At 39.8% G+C, this 20861-nt stretch overlaps 2 protein-coding genes across 5 annotated transcripts in view; one reads left to right on the top strand and one right to left on the bottom strand.

Annotated features, from left to right (window-relative positions):
• The window catches only part of triob (trio Rho guanine nucleotide exchange factor b), a 113032-nt gene extending 112479 nt beyond the window's left edge, over positions 1–553 (bottom strand). For 2 of the 4 annotated variants that reach the window (XM_082551188.1, XM_082551189.1), the window contains exon 1: positions 197–547. In XM_082551188.1, coding sequence (XP_082407314.1) covers positions 197–266 — 70 coding nt within the window. In that variant the 5' untranslated portion in view covers positions 267–547. Of the gene's footprint in view, positions 1–196 lie in introns of all 4 variants that reach the window. The other 2 variants (XM_082551193.1, XM_082551192.1) reach the window with 2 other exon arrangements.
• Positions 554–8322: 7769 nt separating this feature from the next.
• The window catches only part of dnah5 (dynein, axonemal, heavy chain 5), a 101346-nt gene continuing 88807 nt past the window's right edge, over positions 8323–20861 (top strand). The window contains exons 1-11 of the mRNA XM_082550836.1: positions 8323–8580; positions 16269–16403; positions 16552–16636; positions 16864–17042; positions 18533–18751; positions 18914–19051; positions 19221–19397; positions 19566–19679; positions 19831–19938; positions 20119–20241; positions 20350–20565. Coding sequence (XP_082406962.1) covers positions 8491–8580; positions 16269–16403; positions 16552–16636; positions 16864–17042; positions 18533–18751; positions 18914–19051; positions 19221–19397; positions 19566–19679; positions 19831–19938; positions 20119–20241; positions 20350–20565 — 1584 coding nt within the window. The 5' untranslated portion in view covers positions 8323–8490. The remainder of the gene's footprint in view (positions 8581–16268; positions 16404–16551; positions 16637–16863; positions 17043–18532; positions 18752–18913; positions 19052–19220; positions 19398–19565; positions 19680–19830; positions 19939–20118; positions 20242–20349; positions 20566–20861) is intronic.

Genomic DNA, 20861 nt, shown 5'->3' with positions numbered 1-20861 from the left:
TGACAACTGAGTGGTTGACTACAATGTGGTAAATAACTACAAAACTGTGAGCATCTCTCCAGCACGTCCGACGCGCACTCTGCATCTCGCCCATCACTGCTTTTTGTCATATTTGGCAACAATGTGGCAGACCACCAGTGAACACGCCGATAGCTCAGGGTCTCCTAGAGGGAGACTCGCCCCTTCTCTGACTTACCGGATTTGAAAAACGCCGCTATGTCTGCCGCGTCCTTCCCAGCCTCATCTAGCCCCTCTCCTGCGCTCATGGCTGCGCTCGCTTGTGCGGAAATAGCGATAGATATCCTCAAAGTGTTAGGTTGCTGCAAGAACTATTATATCAGCAAAAGCGGGTCCTGATGCCGATCATTGAAGCAGATCCGCTCATATAGTCGGTGCTCTCTTCATTAAGCGAGAGACCTTCTCCTCCATTTTGGCCGAGAAGGGAAAATCCTGGCGACCGATCGGCGGCGCTCCCGAGTTGGGGACGTGAGGCCGACAGCCGGGGAGGAGGAGGAGGAGGAAGGGGGTGATAATGAGAGAAGGCGGAGGTAAAAGAGGAGGGGAATAGGAGGACTGAGGAACGAGGGCTATTCCGATTCGAGGGGTGGGTGGGGGTGGGATATCCTGGGATTCCGTTTCGGGGGGTTTTGGTGCAGTGTGCGCCACCCAAATTTAGTGTGCGCCACAGCACATCAGCAGTCCCAGGCGTCACTTAATGCGGTGCTGATGCGGGTTGCGTGGGAGTCATACCATAGAAATTTATGCTTTAATTGCTTCAAGCTCAGATATTACATCAGATGTGATATGGAGAGGCACAGATGTCCATGTCGGCACAGTGAAGTTGTATTCACATATCTGACTTTCTCATATAGTCCCGGCCTTTCTAACGAAATTCTTACGAAGGAAAACACGATTTCACATGTCCACGAGGGTCACTGAGTTCTGGTGTTGCATCATTTAGTTCCCGGTTTGCTTTTAGCTGCTGCGAGGTGTCGCGTGTCTTCTCTCAGTGATGCCAATCCACCCACGCTTTTAGTTATAACAGGGTGAAAACGACCGTGGCAGAGAATGACATCATCATCCTCTCTTCATCTCCTCTGTGATGAAGAGGATGCTACGGCATGAGGTCATTTGCCCCACAAATCTAACCCAGTTCAACAGGACAGCTGCAGCTCAGTCCTGGAAGAACAGGACGCTGCTGCCATCTAGGGGTTGTCGTCACATATTGCCTCGGGAGGTCAGCAGCGCTGCACGGTGGAGATGTTTGCGAATAGAAATGGACTTTATTACCTCCAGCAGTTGGCGCTGTTTGTAAAATTAAGCATATTGACTAAGCCAGTGACTCTCATCCAGGAACTAAACGGGGTGCTTTTACACTTTCAGTAGAACAATTAGGTCACCTACTTGGACATATAAATAAAAAGGAAGGAAGGAAAGAAAATCTAGTTAAGTAGAAATAAAAAGGTATGGAAGGTAATAGCATTAAAAACGGCTTCCTAAACATTTAAAATTGAATAGAAGCTCAAAGTAGTGAATTAACTAGTAGTAAGTGTGTCATCAAATGACTTGAAGTCGATAACAAGAATCTTATACATCAGGCAGGTCATCTGGGGTAACTTTTATAGCCTGCAAGGTCAAGGTGGCCTATTAGCTGAAGAACCACCCATGTTAGCAGGTTATCTGTGATAGTAGGCCAGAGAATGGTTGGAGAAGGTGGGAGAGATGAAAGTTGTGAAATTAACCATAACTGATAAATGTTTAACTGAATACAACAGCTGAGAATAAACAGTATAAGGTCAACAAATTAAGAAATGGTTCAAGTAGCTGAAAGCTAAGAGACTATATAGTTAAATTCAGTACAGTGCAAATGTGTTGAGCCACCACTCATTTCTTTACATTTTCCTCGAAAGATAGAAAATAGGTGCAGAAATTTATTGAGCCGTGTGCAACTATACATGGCAATACTTTAAATGATACAGAGTTTGTATAATCTATCTATCTATCTATCTATCTATCTATCTATCTATCTATTAGGGGTGCAACGATATTCGTATCGATATTGAACCGTTCGATACAGTGCTTTCGGTTCGGTACACATATGTATCGAACAATACAAAATTTTTAATTTATTTTATCAACTTTCCTTCTGACGATGCTGTCTGTGTTGAGCGCTCAGTGAATCTGCGTTCGACTACTCCGCCTAGGCTCGACAGTGCAGCCTAGGCGGAGTAGTCAAACGCAGATTCACTGAGCGCTCAACACAGACAGCATCGTCAGAAGGAAGAGCGCAGGGCAAGCTAGCGAGACAGAAGTTAAGCTCTCCTTGCAACATGGACCTCCTGCACCCTCATTCAGATTTGGAATTATTTTGGTTTTCATGTGACGTATGACCCTGAAGGTAAGCGAGTCATGCACTAAAGTAAAACAGTATGTTGGATGTGCCATGCAATGCTCAATTACATTGGTGTGAACTAGTGTGTTAGCGCAGTTAGCTCGTTAACGTGTTGGCCGTCCAGCCCCATGCACGGGGCGATCGGCGGTAGCTCGTTAACGGAGATTTGCCGTGTTGTGGCGTTAAGGTCATTTCAACGAGATTAACCTGAAAGCACTAGTGGGAACACAACGAATATGACTGCACATTTACGCCGACATCATCCTAGTGCAAAGACAAGTGGAAGCAGAAAAAAAACAAGCAAGCATGCTACTAACTTTAGCCGAGTCATTTAGACAGCTGTTAGCACATGATTCTCCTTATATGTTTAATATGCTGCTGAGAATATAGCCCAGAAGAAGCGGATAGTATAGCTTTTATTTTGGAAAGAGACATTTCTCTGTAATAAGCTCTCTTTTCCAAAGATGAGTGATTCCTCAATCAGATACAGGGCTCGCAATATCGCTAGCCCGACATCCCGGGGCTAGCGATCTTTTCAGTCGGGCTACCAAAATCTATCTCTGCCCTGCCCGTCGGGCTATTGTAGGAAGGAAAAATATATGTCAATGCTTTTGCATTCTTTCAGAAATGTAGCTGGGTAATTATGTCATTGGCATCAGTGAGCCACTGTCAATATGTGACATATTGAAGTCGCGTTTGAATTTGCGCTTGTTTTTTTGCTTTCACTTTGCAATGACAGCACTGATCTGTGAGTGATGATAATTTGTGCACCAATTCCTCTGACATCGTCTTATTAATTGGTAGCTTACTATGCAAACATGACAAGTGAAATCTCCCGCAGCAAGCTTAAACATGTGAGAGGTTGATCGCGCAGAGAATCGCTGAGCTTATGTGAGTGCGTGTGTAAAAGCAGCAGGATATATATTTGACTACGATGACCTTCACAGACAGATATATATTTTAGTTCTGCTGAGCCAAATAAGACAGGTCAGGGTGAAGAAGTGACAGCCAAAGAAAAGCTTACCACAAAACGGAGAAGTTATGACAAATCAGACTATAAGGCAAAAAGAAAGTGCAGCTTTATGGTTTCATGGACAAAATAATTTCTGTGGCTGCAATATGACGAACCGTGAATTTTGTGTATCGTTGCACCCCTACTATCTATCTATCTATCTATCTATCTATCTATCTATCTATCTATCTATCAAAACTCAAGGAATACAAATATTGTACTGTGCGGTCATGTCTAGGACATTGACCTATACCAAGAGTATAACTGATATTATTGATTTCTTCTCTCTGCTTACACTGCAGACCAGTGTCAATCTGTGGGAGAGTGAATCCCTGGAGTATGTTACTTGGCACACACACAAGCACACGTACACACCGGAAAAGGCAGAACAACAAGCACATCCTTCCACCTTTTGTGCACAACTGGAGAGCCTACAGACAATGACATTAAAAAATATCACACATTACAATAAAACAGTTGATCTACAAGTGTAAGTCCTTCTCTGGAGGCCAGAAATGGAGCAAAGATTACACTAATTTCTATGCTAGACTTGCTGGTCTTGGTACTCATCCAGATCACTTACATCTTGGTGCAAGTTCCTGTATGTTGTCTGTCAAGGTTCTCAGTCATCCAGGTCAAAGAGCTTGGAAAGAAAGTGACATTGCACCTCTCATCCAAGAGGCTTCTTCAGTTCTGAAACCAAAGCGTCCCAGGTTCAGGTTCTCGATGGGGATATGAGTACAACACACAGTACCACAGTCCTGGATGAAACAACGAACATTCACGAGTACGTCAGGAAGATGGCCACGACACGCTCAGTGAATATCTCAGGTAGCAGAAACTCAAGAAAGAAGACCAAGATTAGGAGCCATCATGGAAGGTCAGGCCCCTCCATGGTATGTACCACCGGCAGATAGAGGAAGTGGCTGATATCTAGAAATCCTACCGGTAGCTGGACAAAGCTGGACTGCAGAGAAACACCCACTTTGTCTTTCGTTATATTTTGCTTTCAAGAAGCCAGTCATTTAATGTGATTTTTAAAATGATTTTGAGAAATAGTTTTCCGGGCATTAGGAATGGTTTTCAAAGTTTTCTTTGGACAATGACTTCCTTTTTAAATCCATTCTTTGTGCTTGATGTTGTTTCTTCTTTATTGTTTTGTTTGTTTGTTGAACTACTTAACACTGGCCTATAAATTACTCAAGCATAACGAGGCAGCTAACTCAAGGGATGATCCAATCTTGTGTCCAGCAAAGTTGATCCATCTACTGTTCACAGAAGCCTCATCAGAAATGTTTTCAGTGGAAGGATGGCTGTCAAAGAAACCATGCTTAAGGAAGGCAAACGCAAAGAAAAGGCTCAGGTATGACAAGATACACAATAACCTGTTTCATGGAGTGATCACTCCTAATTGATGATTGGTTTTAACATGTCTGGCATTATAGAGAGATTAAAGTTCTTAAAACACTGGAGATGTGAACAGTGTCAGTTACATTAAAGTTGTAGTGCATAAGACCAAGTATATTTTTATGACCATCCATGCATCACCGCTACAGTATCTTTCAGTTTTGATAATAAAGACTACAAAATAAGAGTCGTAAGCACAGTACAGGAAAGAAACTGCTGACCTTTGTTTTTGATCAAGTGGAAAGAAAACCTTGTCTTTCTGCAGCTGTTCATCCCTCCCTTTTTTCCCACAAATTTCCCACATGTGGGACTAATAAAGGTTATCTTATCTTATCTTATCTTTGATTGCACTGCATTTACCTTGCAGGTTAACATGCTGTCAGAAATTTCATGCTGCATCATAGATGGCTTTAGAAATCATGACATTTTCATCTGGAAGTAAAAGATGTATGATTAGAATCATCACACCTCTGCTGAAAATGATTAAGAATGGTTCTATTATGAATGATTACTTCACAGCACTTTGACACATCAGTGCATCATTTATTATTTAAATATTCAGACGTGTATACATTTTATACTAGCGAAGACCTGACTAGGGTACTGAGCAAATACACCAAATCATTCTGCGATGGGAACCAGAAGATGCTTTACAGCAGATTATAATCATATATATATATTTCTACTTGTAGTCTTTGATGGTTTAACATGTTAGACATTGCAGAAACGCTATCAGGACAAGAAACTACAAAAGGAAGACAGCCTGGGGCTCAACATCCCTTGAAGTAATGGAGAGAGCAGTCATTGATTTAATGGGTGGGAAATCCATAAGATCAGTTACAAAAGTGAGGAAAGTTGACAAATCAACACTTTGGAGGGACAGTAAAAAGAGGCAGGCACTCAAATATACAGGCACGCATGCACACACACACACACACACACACACACACACACACACTGGTTCTTAGCAGTAAATCCTGAAAAAGTACAGATGACACTGCAAAGGGGGCATGATATTAAAGTGTTTCTATTTCAACCTCAAAAGTACGTCTCACTAAACAAAAGAGGAATGAAAAGGATTCAGAGCATCAGATTTTACTGGAGCCTGTTTAGTGTCAAACACATGTCTGATCATCTACAAATGAGGATAAAAGAAAGAAAGAAACAAAGAAACTAAATTATTTCACAAAAAAACAAAAACTACCACAGTCAAAATTATTAATTCTCCTGATGCTAATAGAAAATTGTTTATTCTGGATAAAAGCCTGCAGTTTTTTGGTGTCGTTATCTCACACACGTGTCCCGAGCAATGCTGGCCCATTCTTCTTTGGCAAATCTCTAAAGCTTTTCCAGATGTGATGTTCTTCCAACATGGACCTTGGTTTTCAGTTCACCCCACCCATTTTAATGGGATCAAAACCAGGGCTTGGTGTAGACTAGTCAGTAACGTTCACTTTGGTCGCTTTGGAGGTAAGTTCTTCACCAGGATCGAATTATGTTTTAAATCGTTTTCGTGTTGGAAGACAAAGGGAAGACCCAGACTGAGCTTTGTTGATGACTGCTTGAAGTTTTCTTTCCAGCTGTCCTTCTTTCTTCATGGTTTCTTCCACTTTTAATGAGATTTCCAGTTCCTGGTGCACTGAAGCATCCCCACAATTCAATTCAGTTTTATTTATACTGGACCACATCACAACAACAGTCACCTCAGGACACTTAATATGTAAGGTAAATACTCCCACCACTGTGTTTTACAGTGGGGGCGGTGTTCTCTCCCTTCTTTCACCAAACATATGCAGCATCATAAGCCAAAGAGCTCTAGTTTGGTCTCATCTGACCAAAGGACAGAATTCCAGTATGCATACTCTTTCTCCAGTTTGTCCTTAGCACACATCAGTCTGGCTTAAAGATGTCTGCTGAAGTGGAGATTTTCTTGGTCTGCAATCTCACAGTCAATTCCTGTGCAGTGGTTTTCTTCTCTGAGACTAAAATTCCGGATGTGACTAAGTCATTGACTGGTGTCTTTGCAGTTATTCTCATTAGAGACATTTAGACGCCTTAGACATATTTCTCATTAGTTTTCTTCACGGAGTCTTGGAAATCTTTTACTTCTTGCCTCTGCCAGGCTTGTTCTGTACTGTGGGGCCCTCTTTAAATTTCTTGATGATACTTCCCACTCCAGTTCTTGACATTTGGAAATCCTGTGATAACTTTGTACATCCAACTCCTGCTTTGTGAGCATAAGCAATTCTTTTCCTCAAGTCTAAACTGATTTCTTTTGTTTTTGGCATGATGCTTCCTCGAAAGACAGCTCAAACCCACGCTGAAGTATTTATGCTGTGAGTAAATTGGAAGACAACTTTCAGTTTTAACTTAATTTTAAAGGCTTTGAGCATCGCAAAGTTAAAGCATATCATTGCACAGCAGTGGATTGTGCTATGGCTCAGTACTTTCATTTTTCAGGAGCACATGAAACTGTAGAACAACTTACTCTTAAACTCCAAAAAGCCTGCTGTTGATCTCAGTAAATGAAAGAGGACTGTCTCCCCTCCTCTTCAGAGATTTGCAAATGTGGATAAAAGAGGGGCAACACGCTGGAAGGAAGGAAAAAAAAAAACAGTCATCAAAACAGACATTTTCTTAGGAACCTACTGTATGGAAATATTTAGTAATTGTTTGTTTAAACTGATCAGATTTTCTGCTGTTGCATTTTGTAATTATTCCATATTAAATACCGATGTTAAGTGGCACAGTTGGGTAAATAGTGTTGAATGGAGGAAACTATTTAAATCTGGCATCTTAAATCATCTGTATTGTTGTGTTGGTTTGCCATAGTCTGAAGACTACATGGTCAGACTGGGAATGATTTTCGATCATGTCATTAAAAAAATTAAAAGCACATAGGCCAGTGAACGCATAATGCTTATTAGTGAAAGAGGGAGAGTTTTCAACCTCACGTTGCTGTTCACTGGATTGAACAGCAGGTGGTAATGCTACATAAAAAAAATGACCTGGGATCCAAACGCACAGCAGCCCATGCATTGGACGACTGCTTCTCAATCACTGGAATGCATGAATCAGCCTGCTGAATTTATAAGAGGGGCACTTCAGATCAACCTGCTTATCAGCAATAACACAGCATTATACATGAGAAGATTTTCTCTTTCATTTTAAAATCTGCTATTAAATCTTCAATGTTTTGTGCGTAAAAGTGTCCCACACTGCTGACTCAGTAACTGCAGATTTCCAAACAGTTTTATGTTAATACCAGAGGAGGCAGTTCCTATCAGCTTGTAGGTGGCCCTCTACTTTGGCTCATGTAATGCATGTTTATATCTGCGTGGTTACCCCGTGACAGGAAGTCCACTAGATAATTCCATGGCCCCTTTGATCCACTGCTGGCTGTAATGTGAAACACCTGCAACAAAATAGCCAATAAGTGGCCCACATTTTTTTAAAGACCAGCCCTCTCTCCCTTTGCCCCCTTTTACAAATACCTCGTTACCTTGGAAACCAGTAACAACACGAGGGGCCTTCCTGGAAAGTGAGAGCGTCAACTAAATCACTAGAAATGATACACCAAAACATAATGGAGTAAAACGCCTTTGCTTTGGTCCAAATGAAGCTTTTGATATAAAACGCAGTTACTGAGGAGGCCTGTCCGTGAAGGAATGCTGGAGCCATGTCCTTCAGCGCCAGGATCGCTAAAGTGAGCTACAGGAACAGACCCACCCAGTCTTCCGTGGCTGTGGAGTCACTCAAGGAAATGCAGGTTTGATCCCAAATGCTCTCAAAAGTGTCTACAACACTTTTTCTTTTGTATTTATTTATAGTTCTGTGAGCTAAGTCTACTAGTTGCCCTTAATGTTCTGTGTTTCTTAAAGCCACCATTGTTATTTATATGTGTGGGTTTATTTTTTGGTTTGCGTGTTGCACAATTAATTGTATTATAAACAGGTAAATTATACAAAAACAATAGTTTATTTTTTTTAAACTATAAAATATATGTTGTTGATTCTTTAGACTTTTTGTTTTGTAAATTATGTCTTCACTATCTCTGGATTCTTACTCCGGTAAGTAAGACGATTTTGCCTTCATGCAGCTTGTATCCTAGAATCAGGACACCAATTTTTCCCTTCCACTTTTGGTAACCTGTTTTGTTTTGTATTATGCATATGCAGATATGCATTTTATTTATTTTACATCTTGTGTAGTTGCTATATATTGCAAAATATCCGATATTGTCACGAATCAAAGAGATTTTTAAATTTCATTTCCGTACCCAGCATCACTTTAACTTTGCCCTAAAGGGAAATCTGTCAGTGCAAGAGATTATCTAATGGGATTTCATTACCATATTTTCAATATATGATTATTTTTCAATTTTATTCTGTAATTAATTGAAAAGTGAGCGTTGATATAATACTGCAGTAATTGAGCACAGGAAGATGTAGCTAACCCAGCAAGATAATGAGCTGCAAGAGTGTAACACCAGAAATGTCGTTCTCTTGTGAGAGAGGGGAGAAAAAAAGACAATGATGGGATTAATTTGCACTTCATTTTCACCTCAGGAGCTCTCTAAGCCCTTCGGAAAATTGCTCGGAGACTCACTACACTATTAGATTCTCTGGCCTAACAGCAGGCCAAGATAGCTGTGGCACAACCTACTGTAATGTGTGGTTGATTGTATTGTCAGCCCCAGCCCACCAGATGGCGGGGTGTTGCTGTCTTATTGGCTTTGCTGCAGGAGGCTGGATGATGTTGCCCAAAGACAGCTGAACAGTAAACTTGAAATGAGCAGTGAGTATCCAGCTTCTGTCATTCATGTGGAACTCTGTCATTATTACAGTGACTGGTCTTTGTGGGGTCTGTGACACATTACTTTTAAAAATCTCCTTTTGCTTGTAGGTGCTAAGAAAGTCAGATTAGGCCAGGATGGAAGTTATAATAGTTCATTTTATTAGTTAGTTTTATAAACTTTTAAACTTTAATCTACACAACCCCTTTCCATGTTAATTGGTTCTCTGCCTTTAGTCAAAGCACAGCCTTTCACACATTTTAGAAATGTTAAATAGCTATGCTTCTTTGCCTCCCAATAGCAGTGCAGCACTAAATATGGCACTTTAAACCAAGTACATGTTTAATTAGTATGCAATAGACATGAGCAATAAGACTAAAGCCCCCTGCACTCTGTCTGTGTGTCAGACCCACTGCCTTCATGCAAAATACTCCAGTTTCTTGCTTATTTTTCTACGATACTGACCGTAATGAAATAGAATTGGCTGAGGCATTCCTGCATTGTGCGAAAACACAGGCCAGATGAAGCAATGTCAGTTCATTAGAGTCAGTTTTCGGCATTGGACCCAGCGAACCAAATGCAAGAAGACACCATGGTCCACGAAAGGAGAATAAAGTATATTAGGCATGACATTTATGAGCCACATCTTTCTTAAACATTTGCTTAAGCTGTCTGTGCTTCTGTCAGTGTGAGCAGTCGCTGTGAAAAACTGTGAACTCTTGTCTGTCTGTGTCTTCAGATCTCACCACCTCCTCATTTATAATTTACAGTCACTCTCATGTTTCATAGCCACTCACAACCAGGCAGTTCCACACAGAAAATCAGCCATGGAATAGTGAAAAATTGATGACCGACCGACTCTGTAATGCAAAGCTTTGCAACCATTTCTTCACTATCTGACTCACATTCAAATCCTCATGGAGAGGGATGTGCCTGTCATCGGCAAGATGCGACTGTAAAAAGCAACGATACTGAATATTGGTGGCGACGGTGGGGTTGTGTATGCACTTGTGCACATGCATATGTGCTCTCTAGGTAAATAATTAGGATTACCCCAGGGGTAGTGCATGCTTAATCTCATTAGGTTCTAATCTATTGTTTTTCCTGATTATTCAGTGAATTGTAAAATGTCACAAAAGCTATTTAAGTTTGCAGTGACATGGAAAGAAGCAGCACAATCTCACATTTCAGAAGCAAGAACAAGAAAATGTTTTAAAAAGAAATCTCTCTAGCATGGGGATTCCTGCTCACCTCATAACTGTCTGATCAGTGCCGCTCCAAGCAGACTTAGACAATGGAGTTCAAGGGATCTGCTAACATAACAACTGATTGAATAGCAGATTTTTTTAAGCATCACACTGCCACATATCAGGCACAATGAGTCAACCAATAAATCTGTTAGGCAACTTAATGATAATCATGTTACGCTTACTGCTTCACACAGCGGACATGGTATTGAGTTCAATCCTATACTGTTAAAGTGCTGATCCAGGTGATGACCTTGCATCGGCTTCCTTTCCTATAAGCATCAAGTTTTACTCTTGCTTAAACTGAATTTCCATGTTAATTTAATTTCTAGTGTTTTGTAGCACTTGCTTTCAAAGCAAGGTGCCATTGCCTGTTAAATTACACTACTGGCTATATCGAATGACTCGCCACATTTTTTCCTTTAAGAGGAGCGTAACACATTCTCTAATAGAGCCATTTGTACTACAATGATGCAACATTTATTTTTTACTCACTTTTGTTTCTGTATTTTTTTTAAAAGGTTGTAGCTGATACTATCTCCCTCTAATGATGTATTATGCAACCTTTTCATTCCACCCCCCACCCACCACCCTCCATCTTTCATCCTATTGTTGTAACAGACTTGTAAGGTGAGAGTTGGACCTTGATAATTACCCTGCTGACAGGAGGTCATCCAACACCGCATTATCTAGTTAGCAGTACCCTTTTAGGAGAAACAGTCTGATAATTTCAGGGCAGCAACCTTTCTCACATGACAAACAGGAAGGCTGATTGCTCACATAGTGTAGCGCAGCCACTTGTTCGCTGTCTTGTCTTCTTTGTTGGAAGCTTTAACTCTCTGATGTCATGAAAAAAGCAGACAAGTAAGAGGGTGGAATGACTTGAAAAGAAGTGTCAGCGTGAAAGGCCGACAGCAACTATGCTGCATTTCAAGCCAGACTATCAAAACAAGGTAAGGTGACCCAAGAGTTCTGAAGTTACAGATGACTTGAGCTTCTTGACTATCAACTTTGGCCAAATGCAATTCATCATTAATGTGTCGGCATTTAGTAAACAGCTGATGTGTTTGGAGCGTGTATGTGGTGGAAAGCTTAAGTGACACAAAACCATGCAGTTGTGAAAGCAATTTTAAAGGCATTTTAGTGGGTTTCTGTTCAGGAAGGCCTGGTTTTATATGGCAGAAAGCCTAAAATAAGTTTGGCAAATGTGTCATAAAATGATAAAACAAGTGTAGAAGTAATTCTGTGTCAGAAAAAACACAACACAAACTGCTGGACACAAGATTACATTTATTTAAAATGTCATGATGTTGCAATGATAAATCCCAATTTTAACACCCGTGTTAGCATCCAAAGAAGCCGTTAACACGACACTGCAGATATACAGACAAAAAAAAATGCGTTCACTAAGTGGAAATGATCAAAATCATAATGCCACATCACATATTTTTATTTATTTATTTTTAACTTTTAACATGATTGGGTGTTAGGTAGCTGATTATACAAATAAAACATATATAAAATTTGGACAAACAAAGCTGATCTGTTTTTGAAATTAGTACAAAAATTGCATCCAAGCAAGCAGAAAGGTTTGCTGCGGCAAACTGGACGGAAACTGAAGACTTTTTGTGACTGTTGCTGTAAAAAAAAAAAAAACTTACCTTTTAAAATCCACTGAATTAGTTGTCCCTGTAATCTATACTGCTACTTTTTGTCAAAATTTCATCTGGAGCTCAGAATCTTTAATTACCGCTTCATCTATGCGATTTGGTGAGAATGTCCATGAGCTTAACACAGAATTCACTGCCAAGCACTTATTTGCACTGTTACATTATAGTGAATGCTGACAGCTTTGTTCTGGTGTGCTGCTAATCCTGTGAGCCAGCGATTACCTCAGTGTTTGACACTTGTGCATCTGTGTTTGCATTCCTTTATGGTAGTTCATTAGCGTACACTACACATGTGCAGACAGAGCTGTGAGTTTTTCCTTTCTGAGCATCACTCCGTCTATGGGGATTTCAGCCTAAAAGCGAGGGTATGAAGCCCCATCTCATAAAGCTCTCAAATTGCCTGTGCTTTTAAGTCGAGTGCCTCTTAACATTTTTGACATATTGCTTGAACTAGAATGTCAGAATAAAGCAGGCGTTTTACTGTTCTTAAGGGATCATGTCTACCCTGACATCACCTAGCTGTGGAAAGTCATACACTTCTGATGGCAGTGGACATTATACATGTACACAACGAAAGTATAGCCCAAACTCTGCTAGCTGAGCGCTCACCACTGACAACTTGATAGTGCTAAGCCTCCGAGGGTGAGAGTATATGTCTCCCCTGTGTACATACTGATGAGAACGTGATAGCAGGTTTTAGAGAAGGTATACACGGGTTGGCTTGAAGAGACGAGGAGTTGTCATGTCGCAGGTGTATAGAAAACAGCTCTGGAGACAAATTGTTTCCAAAGTCATTCAGGTAAGAGAATAGTTTTTATTGTAGGGTTTTCGCTCTCACATAATTTTCACGAGCCATTGGCTCTAACGTTTTAGACTTTGAAATGAGCAAAACTAATGGCAAAGCTTTATCTACAGGGACTGAGTTGACTTTGACAGCGTGTGTCTGCTGTTTTCTATTCCCTGGCTGATTTGGATTAAAATTGTTTGAAATTTATCAGATGCCAAACTGTCCCCGTGCACATTTGTGTTTTCTCTTTAATTCCAAAAGCCACAGTTTGTTTATTATAGGGATTCTCTGTCTCGCCATAGCTTATCTCAGGATGGGGCTTTGTTTGCTTCTGAAAGCTATTAGCATTGTATCTGTTATTATTTGGGTCTTTCAGCGCTGGCTTCTGTGTCTGTGTCATGGGAATAACTAAATGTGGATTTGTGTTTTTGTGTTTTGCCGGCTTTTGTTGACTAGTGTATTTTTTGTGTTTGCGTATTGCATTCACTGGTGACTTAGTCTGCTTGTTTGAATAACCTGCGCCACACTGCAATGTGCCTGTATTGTTTGTGTCTACCCTGAAGACTGAGACTTGGCTGTTCATCCAATTTGAAATAAGGGCAGAGAGAAGGTGTGTGAAATGGCTGGTCGCCTGGCAACGGTTGGCTTGGTATCCTTTTTTTTTTTACAGTCAGTCCATGATGTTAGTGTGTGTTTATGTGTGTGTGTGTGTGTGTGTGTGTGTCCAGAGAGTTTCTGTAATGCTTTAAACAGATGGGTGTTACATTTATTTTTTCTAGCAAGAAAAGATCATATTGAAAATATAATTAATATTTTTGAATCGAGACTGAGTGCGCTTGATTAACACTGATCGATAGCTCGTTCTTTTGTTTGTGATATATTCTTTACGACAGGATAGCCATACACTGCATTAATAATAAGTGTCCATACTGTCTTAAGCCACCCAGTTTGCTTCCAAGGAGCAAGACATTCTTGCATTTTTCAAGGATTTTCAAGGATCTAGAGTTTAGTAGTTCTCCAGGCTTTCTGAAGGTCTTTAAAGGTTTTTCTTTGGATTGAGGTTTTTTTCATTTACATTCAGTGCAGTCTTTGTACCCGTCCATTTTCAAAGAAATGCTAATTGTGTTTGAATGTAAAGCCACTTAACACTGACCTATGAATAATCAAAACATCCAAAAAGATACCTAACTCAAGGGATTTGCCACTGTTGTGTCTTCACATAACTTCACATTCACTTTGGCTATTTTGTGCCCTTAGAAAATATAAGTAAAATGAACAAGTGGAGGACAAAAAACGAGTGGTAGTCTTAAAAAAAACTTTGATATGTTAATAAAATTCACGTAATTGTGCTGGTCACTGCAGATATTGACTATAAAACCCATTATAATTGCCCAAACTCAGTTTTTTGCCTTGTATACTATAATTCAAAAAGTGCTCATGGGTTAACCATCTGAACTGTGCAGAGTTTTGTTGTGCTTTCTAAAAACACTGTTATCTTTTGAAGTGACCTTTTAAGCAAGGAAATGCAAGCAATGTGCCAGTGAAAGATTTGGAAGAAAATCCTAATTGTTAACATTTCTACCAGGATTTCTGTGAAGTGAATAATTATGCAGATTTTGCAGCTGCTGTAGTTAGACAGCATTTTAGTTCTTTTAGTCTTTTTTTTCTTTTTACACTACAGTCTTGGGCTTCATATGTCCAACTCCCCTTAGCCCTAACAGACAACATAGCTTGACCACTATGATTTTTGGTATATATAGAGTTGTCCTTTGTTTATGTCCAAGCATTTATGTCCTCCGTTACACACAAATTCTTTCCTCAATCTATTTCTTTTCTCTAAAACTTTTTTTCACCTCATCCCATTTTTTCTTCTCTTTCCTTTACTCCTCTATCATATAATTTATATTCTTCCCTTTCACCTTTTTGGTATTCAATCATTTTAATCCCTTCTTTAGCTCTACCGTTGAGAGCCACATTCCTCATCCCTGTTTTCAATGCTGTTGCTTGATATCAATTCAGTCTTTTGGATTTGATTTTTTTCCACATTGTTTTAATTTAAGTCTCAGTTCTCAACCTCTAAAGTCTCATCGGGGTTGCCAATTGGTTTCTTTACACCATTGAGCACTGCAGACATTTACAGTATTCTTGAAACTGTTATTTGAGAATAAGACAGCATATAGTTAAAAATCACTGTTTACTACAAGGCAACCACATGAATGTGCACACAAGGAAAAGAGAGGCGAGACAAAGAAAATACATCACTTATTATGCGATACTCAGTGTTAAAGTTTAATCCAACTGTTTCACATTGTCTAAACAGACTGCTGTATAAAAGCAGAAGCTCTCAAGAGTAATTTTGGTATAGCTGTTCACAATAGGATGCTAGAAGTGGGCTTTTCAATGTAAAAATATTTCAAGCCAGGAACAAATATTCCTATTATCTCCTGTTTGGTTAAAAAACAGTTTCTATACAGATGAAAGGCAAATGAGTGATTTTAGATACACCCTACTGCAACGGCTTCATACAGCACCAGGTTTCATGTAATCTGTTTGTTGGCTGACCTTGTTCCTGTGTTACTAAGCAGCACGACCTGGCAACCCATTGTGGCTGATTTTGCTCCCCAGACCTAAACACAAGCCACTGCACGCAAGCAGCAGAGTCTCAAGTAAAAGGGTGGCAGTGAATCTTTTATATATGAAGCTCAAGTGTTTAGTAACATCAGATTAGGATGCTGCAGAACAGCATTATTCACAGTTAACTGAAATGTATCCAACTTTCTTTAAAAATTGTTGTGTTCTTTGGGTCCTGTAAACAATGCCTAAGCTTCAGTCAGTTGAAAGATGGTCATGTGATGACTGAACTGTCCATTCAAAATCTTTGAAAAATTACACAGGTTACATTTTTTTATTGAATTGAACTTGGTATTTAGTAATTGAAAATTTTGGAACTTTTTTAAGCAAAAGTTGAAAGAGGAGCGTGAAGCCAAGCGGGCTCAGCTGGATGGAAGACATGACTATATCCTCAGTATTGTGGCTTCATGCTTGGGGCTGGAGAAAGCAGATGTGGAAGATGCCATATTGGAGGGGAATCAGGTACTTTGCACATAAATGTTCAAACAGATTATATTGTTTTATTGGACAACTTTACGGGCCTTAAAAGACAGAAACAAGCAAGCAAAAAAATGTGGTGCATCTACAATGGGACTGAACAGTGCTGAGGTTTTGTTTTCATCTTTGTCAGATTGACCGCATGGAGCAATTTTTCATGGCTGACGGTCTTCCACACCTAATGTTCTACTATCAGGACACTGAACCAACTGTAGCAGGTACCATGAAACTCTAGAGTCTTTTAAAAAAGTGTGTGTAAGTTATATTGTGTAACTTTGCAGTACAGAAGCTCTACGTCTATCTCATATGAAACTGTCTCTGTCACTAATAGAGATCATAAAAGTAATCCATTCTCAAGTAAATGCCACAATATTAAAATCAGAATAGGAAGTCAAAGTTGGTTACCATGACACCTTTTGTTGTTTCCAATCCTTTATGCGAGCAGCACCAGCACCAGCAGCTACAGCCTCTATGCCCGCCCAGCCTGTTGCCCAGCAGCCTGGTCACAGCAAGAAGTCCAAAGTGTTTGTAACAGATGGGAGGGATGTGGCACTGACCGGAGTGTGTGTCTTCTTCACCAGAGCCAATACTTCAAAGGCAGTCACCTCTGAGAACATACACAGAGTGAGTCAGTTTGTATTGTTTTGGGATTTCTAAGTTATTCATTTCTTTGCGAAAGAGGAGGGATTTAAAGGATTTAAAGTCAATTAAAACCATGCAAGTGGAGAAACACAAATTTAACCATGACTGTGTTGTGGTTGTGAGCACTACGGGAAGTCAACTTTTATCAATTTGTGAAACGTAATTAATGATAGGCACTGAGTGTCACGAGACAAATGTTCCGATTTTTTTTTATTTTACTTGTTCTTATCATGCATGATATCCAATTAACTAAAAAAAGCTTCTTACACCCAGAGGTAGTGAGGCACTGGGGGAGCTCAGTAATGGCGCTGTGATAGCACAGCTGGTTCTGGCTATTGATTCCTACTGAACACCTGCTATCTGCAGCAAAGTTAATCACCACCACTGATAACAGGTCCTGTTTGCTACAAAACACCCTCGGCTGGAGACAGAGGAAAACAGGATTCTGTGTGTATGTGTGTGTCTGTGTATTCATGTAATGAGAATGAGAGAAAGCACTTGTGTGCACTTCTCTTGCTAAATTTCCTAATTAGTCGCTTCAAAAAAATTCAAGGGCACATCAGGTGTTCGGGTGTTACTTGACATTTGGGTGGATGAAGTTAGAGGAGTTATTATTAAAAGGGAGGTGTCCAGCTCATGGCTGAGAGAAGCTGTTCACCAAAGATTCACAATTATGTGTTGCTGGCAAATTGTTCATGAGGACTGGTGAGTTGCTAGTTAATTAAAATCAAGTCAGTTAACTAGCAGCCACGGGGTTAGTGGATACATTGTATTCTCTAGATGACTGTGCCACACCTTTGAAGGGTTAAAGTAGTATAGTACAGTAATAAATGATTAATGATTATTATTAACAATGTTTAATAATCATATTTTTTAATTCATTTGAAAACCAGTCCGTCAGCATGACCCAAACGGTTATGTTAAAGTTATAGCCGATTTATAAATATTATTGGAATTTATATCATGAAGTTTACAACACTTGGTTCAAAAAATTATAAGTAGGCCTTTGGGACCCATGGATGGTTCCGTGATTAAACCCTTAGAAAACCACAATAACATCTGACAATCATTTAAAAGGGAGTCGTATATTTTTAATTTAGTCACATATGTGCTGGTTCTCTCTTATCAGATGTGATACAGTACAACCACACAAACTAATGAAATCTAATCTAACAAATGTAATATTATAACTATGATTGGAAAACATTATGTCCTTTTTGCTAGCAGTATAGTAACTTTTTTAATGCTTTTTCAAAGTATTACAGCAGATTTTTAATAGCTTCCCAGACTCACTTGAAGGACACATGCATAGTTGGTCCATTATAGTGTCTACACTACAGTAACCCAGGGAGACTTCTGCCAAAAGCCAAAAGGTTTTCTTTGCCAGCTAGTAAGCTAGGACGGTCTCTTTTGAGGCATGTTTAATATATGAATGCTAAGATTTTTATTATCTTTTTTTTACTATTTTCTAGGATGTGAATTTCAATATGTTGGATACAACGGAAGGTGGTCTTTTAAAAAGTGTGGAGCAGCTGCTTTCTGAGATCTTCATTCCCACACTGAGGAAGATGAACCACGGCTGGGGAGACGGGACAAGTCCTCAGACCCTGGTCGTCAAACAGGACTTCATATCTTCATTGGAAAGCTTTGTGTCTGTGTTGGTTGGAGCACAGGAGAGCCTTCAGGAAAAGGTAGGGGACAGACAATGTCACTAATAAAAGCACCATATTACCAAAAACTAAATTAAATACATAGTAGGTTAGATTAACATAGATAAATAAACACAGTTTAAACATTACATACACTTGCATTATAGTAGCAAATAAAGCAACACAGCACAACTTTGCTTTCAGGTTACCTTGAAAGAGTGCGACACCTTTGACTTGAAGGTACTGAAGGGCCCGTCGGACTACGTGGCAGCTGCCAGCAGCACAGAGACCATAGAGAAGATAGAGGCCTGCATGAAAGTCTGGATCAAACAAATAGAACAGGTGAGAAGAGACTCTCATCGTGTTTCTCCTCAAACTTGATACAGAAAAAGTATTCTCATTCATTTATTCCAAATTTTCTGCCATTTTATTTGAATGTGCTTGTATCAGATGAAGGATAAACTGCAGGCCTGAAGTTTCAGCAGTGATATCGAATGCCTCTATTCTGCAGGTTTTAGCTGAGAGTGACCAGCTTAGAAAGGAGGCTGATGATCTTGGCCCTCGGGCCGAGCTGGAGCACTGGAAGAAACGGATGACTCGCTTCAACTACCTTCTGGACCAGCTGAAGAGCCCTGATGTCAAAGTTGCTCTGGGTGTGGTCTTGCTGGCTAAATCTAAGCTCATAAAGGTCAGATGTGACTGTCATATACTGCTGATTTTAAGTGGCTGTACTACATGCTCTCTTTCTTGGATATTGCTTCTCTCTCTTTTATTTCAGTGGTTTATTGTGAGATTATGTTTGGTTTTTTTGAAAACGGTGCACACCTTAATTAAGTAACGGTCTGTAATGGTCTAGTCATGGCGGGAACTGGATGCAAGGATCACAGATGGAGTTAATGAGGCCAAAGACAACGTCAAGTATCTCTACAGCTTGGAGAAGTTTTGCGACCCGCTCTACAACAGTGACCCTGTGAGAAAAGAATATTTTATCACACTCTGGTGCATTTTAAAAAATAAACCAAATCAACTGCATTCATGGTGAAGACAGTACAAATGTGCTGGATGTGTGTTATATTTGGATGTACAAAGAAATACAAGCAATAATTTCTGTTTCCTCCAAGGTATCAATGGTGGATGCAATCCCAGGTCTGATCAATGCCATCAGGATGATTCACAGTATTTCCCGCTACTACAACACATCTGAAAAGATTACATCACTTTTTGTAAAGGTATTGTGCAGATCAACAGACTTTTGTTATGATGAACAATGGGATCCTACATTTTTTTTTTATAAATGATTGATACTGAAGCATTTTTAGGACACTTTTACATTAAGACAACAAAAAAGTACAAATTTATATGATGATTTATATGATTTATAGTTTCCATTTTTTTATCCTCATCTCCAGGTGACAAACCAGATGATCACAGCTTGTAAGGCCTATATCACTGATAATGGCACAAACTCAATATGGGACCAACCTCAGCAAGTCATTATTGAGAAAATCAAAGCTGCCATTCGCCTAAACCAGGTAATGGATCATTTTTAAAGGAAAACAAAATGTGTTTTGTAGCAAAATGCACCTCTGTCAGTTTTTTATCAGTCAAAATGTGGTTCTGTATCATAATGTGTTTCCCAGGAATACCAGCGATGTTTCCACAGAACCAAGGAGAAGCTGGAGCAGACTCCTTCAGAAAGACAGTTTGACTTCAGCGAGATGTACATCTTTGGAAAGTTTGACACATTCCAGCGAAGACTGAACAAGATCCTCGAAATGTTCGCCACCATTTCCACCTACTCCGTTCTAAAGGACTCGAAGATAGAAGGGCTGGAGACGATGGCCACCAGGTTTCAAGTGAGTATACTGTGATATCAGACTGTTGTCAAATCCTGTTAATAAGACATGTGCAGGGAGGCATTGCATTAACTGATTAAATGTCACTGTCAGGCAGCCGTGTCTGTATTTCTCCTGGCATCTTCAGATGTTGAGTGTGTTGTCATTATGGTAAATGGAAAGTTTCTCTGTATTGTCGAACAGAATTTCAGGCTGCACACTTACAATGCCAGTGGCAGGCTGCTGATTTTTTTCTGTGGTTTCCTGTTGCGCAAACAATTCATTTTTTTACATCATCAAACTGTGATGCTTAAGGT

Source organism: Aulonocara stuartgranti (genome assembly GCF_965226115.1).
Source record: "Aulonocara stuartgranti genome assembly, chromosome: 11".
NCBI lineage: Eukaryota > Metazoa > Chordata > Actinopteri > Cichliformes > Cichlidae > Aulonocara > Aulonocara stuartgranti.
Note: the sequence above shows the minus strand (reverse complement) of the source record. Positions and strands in the feature narration are given on the sequence as shown.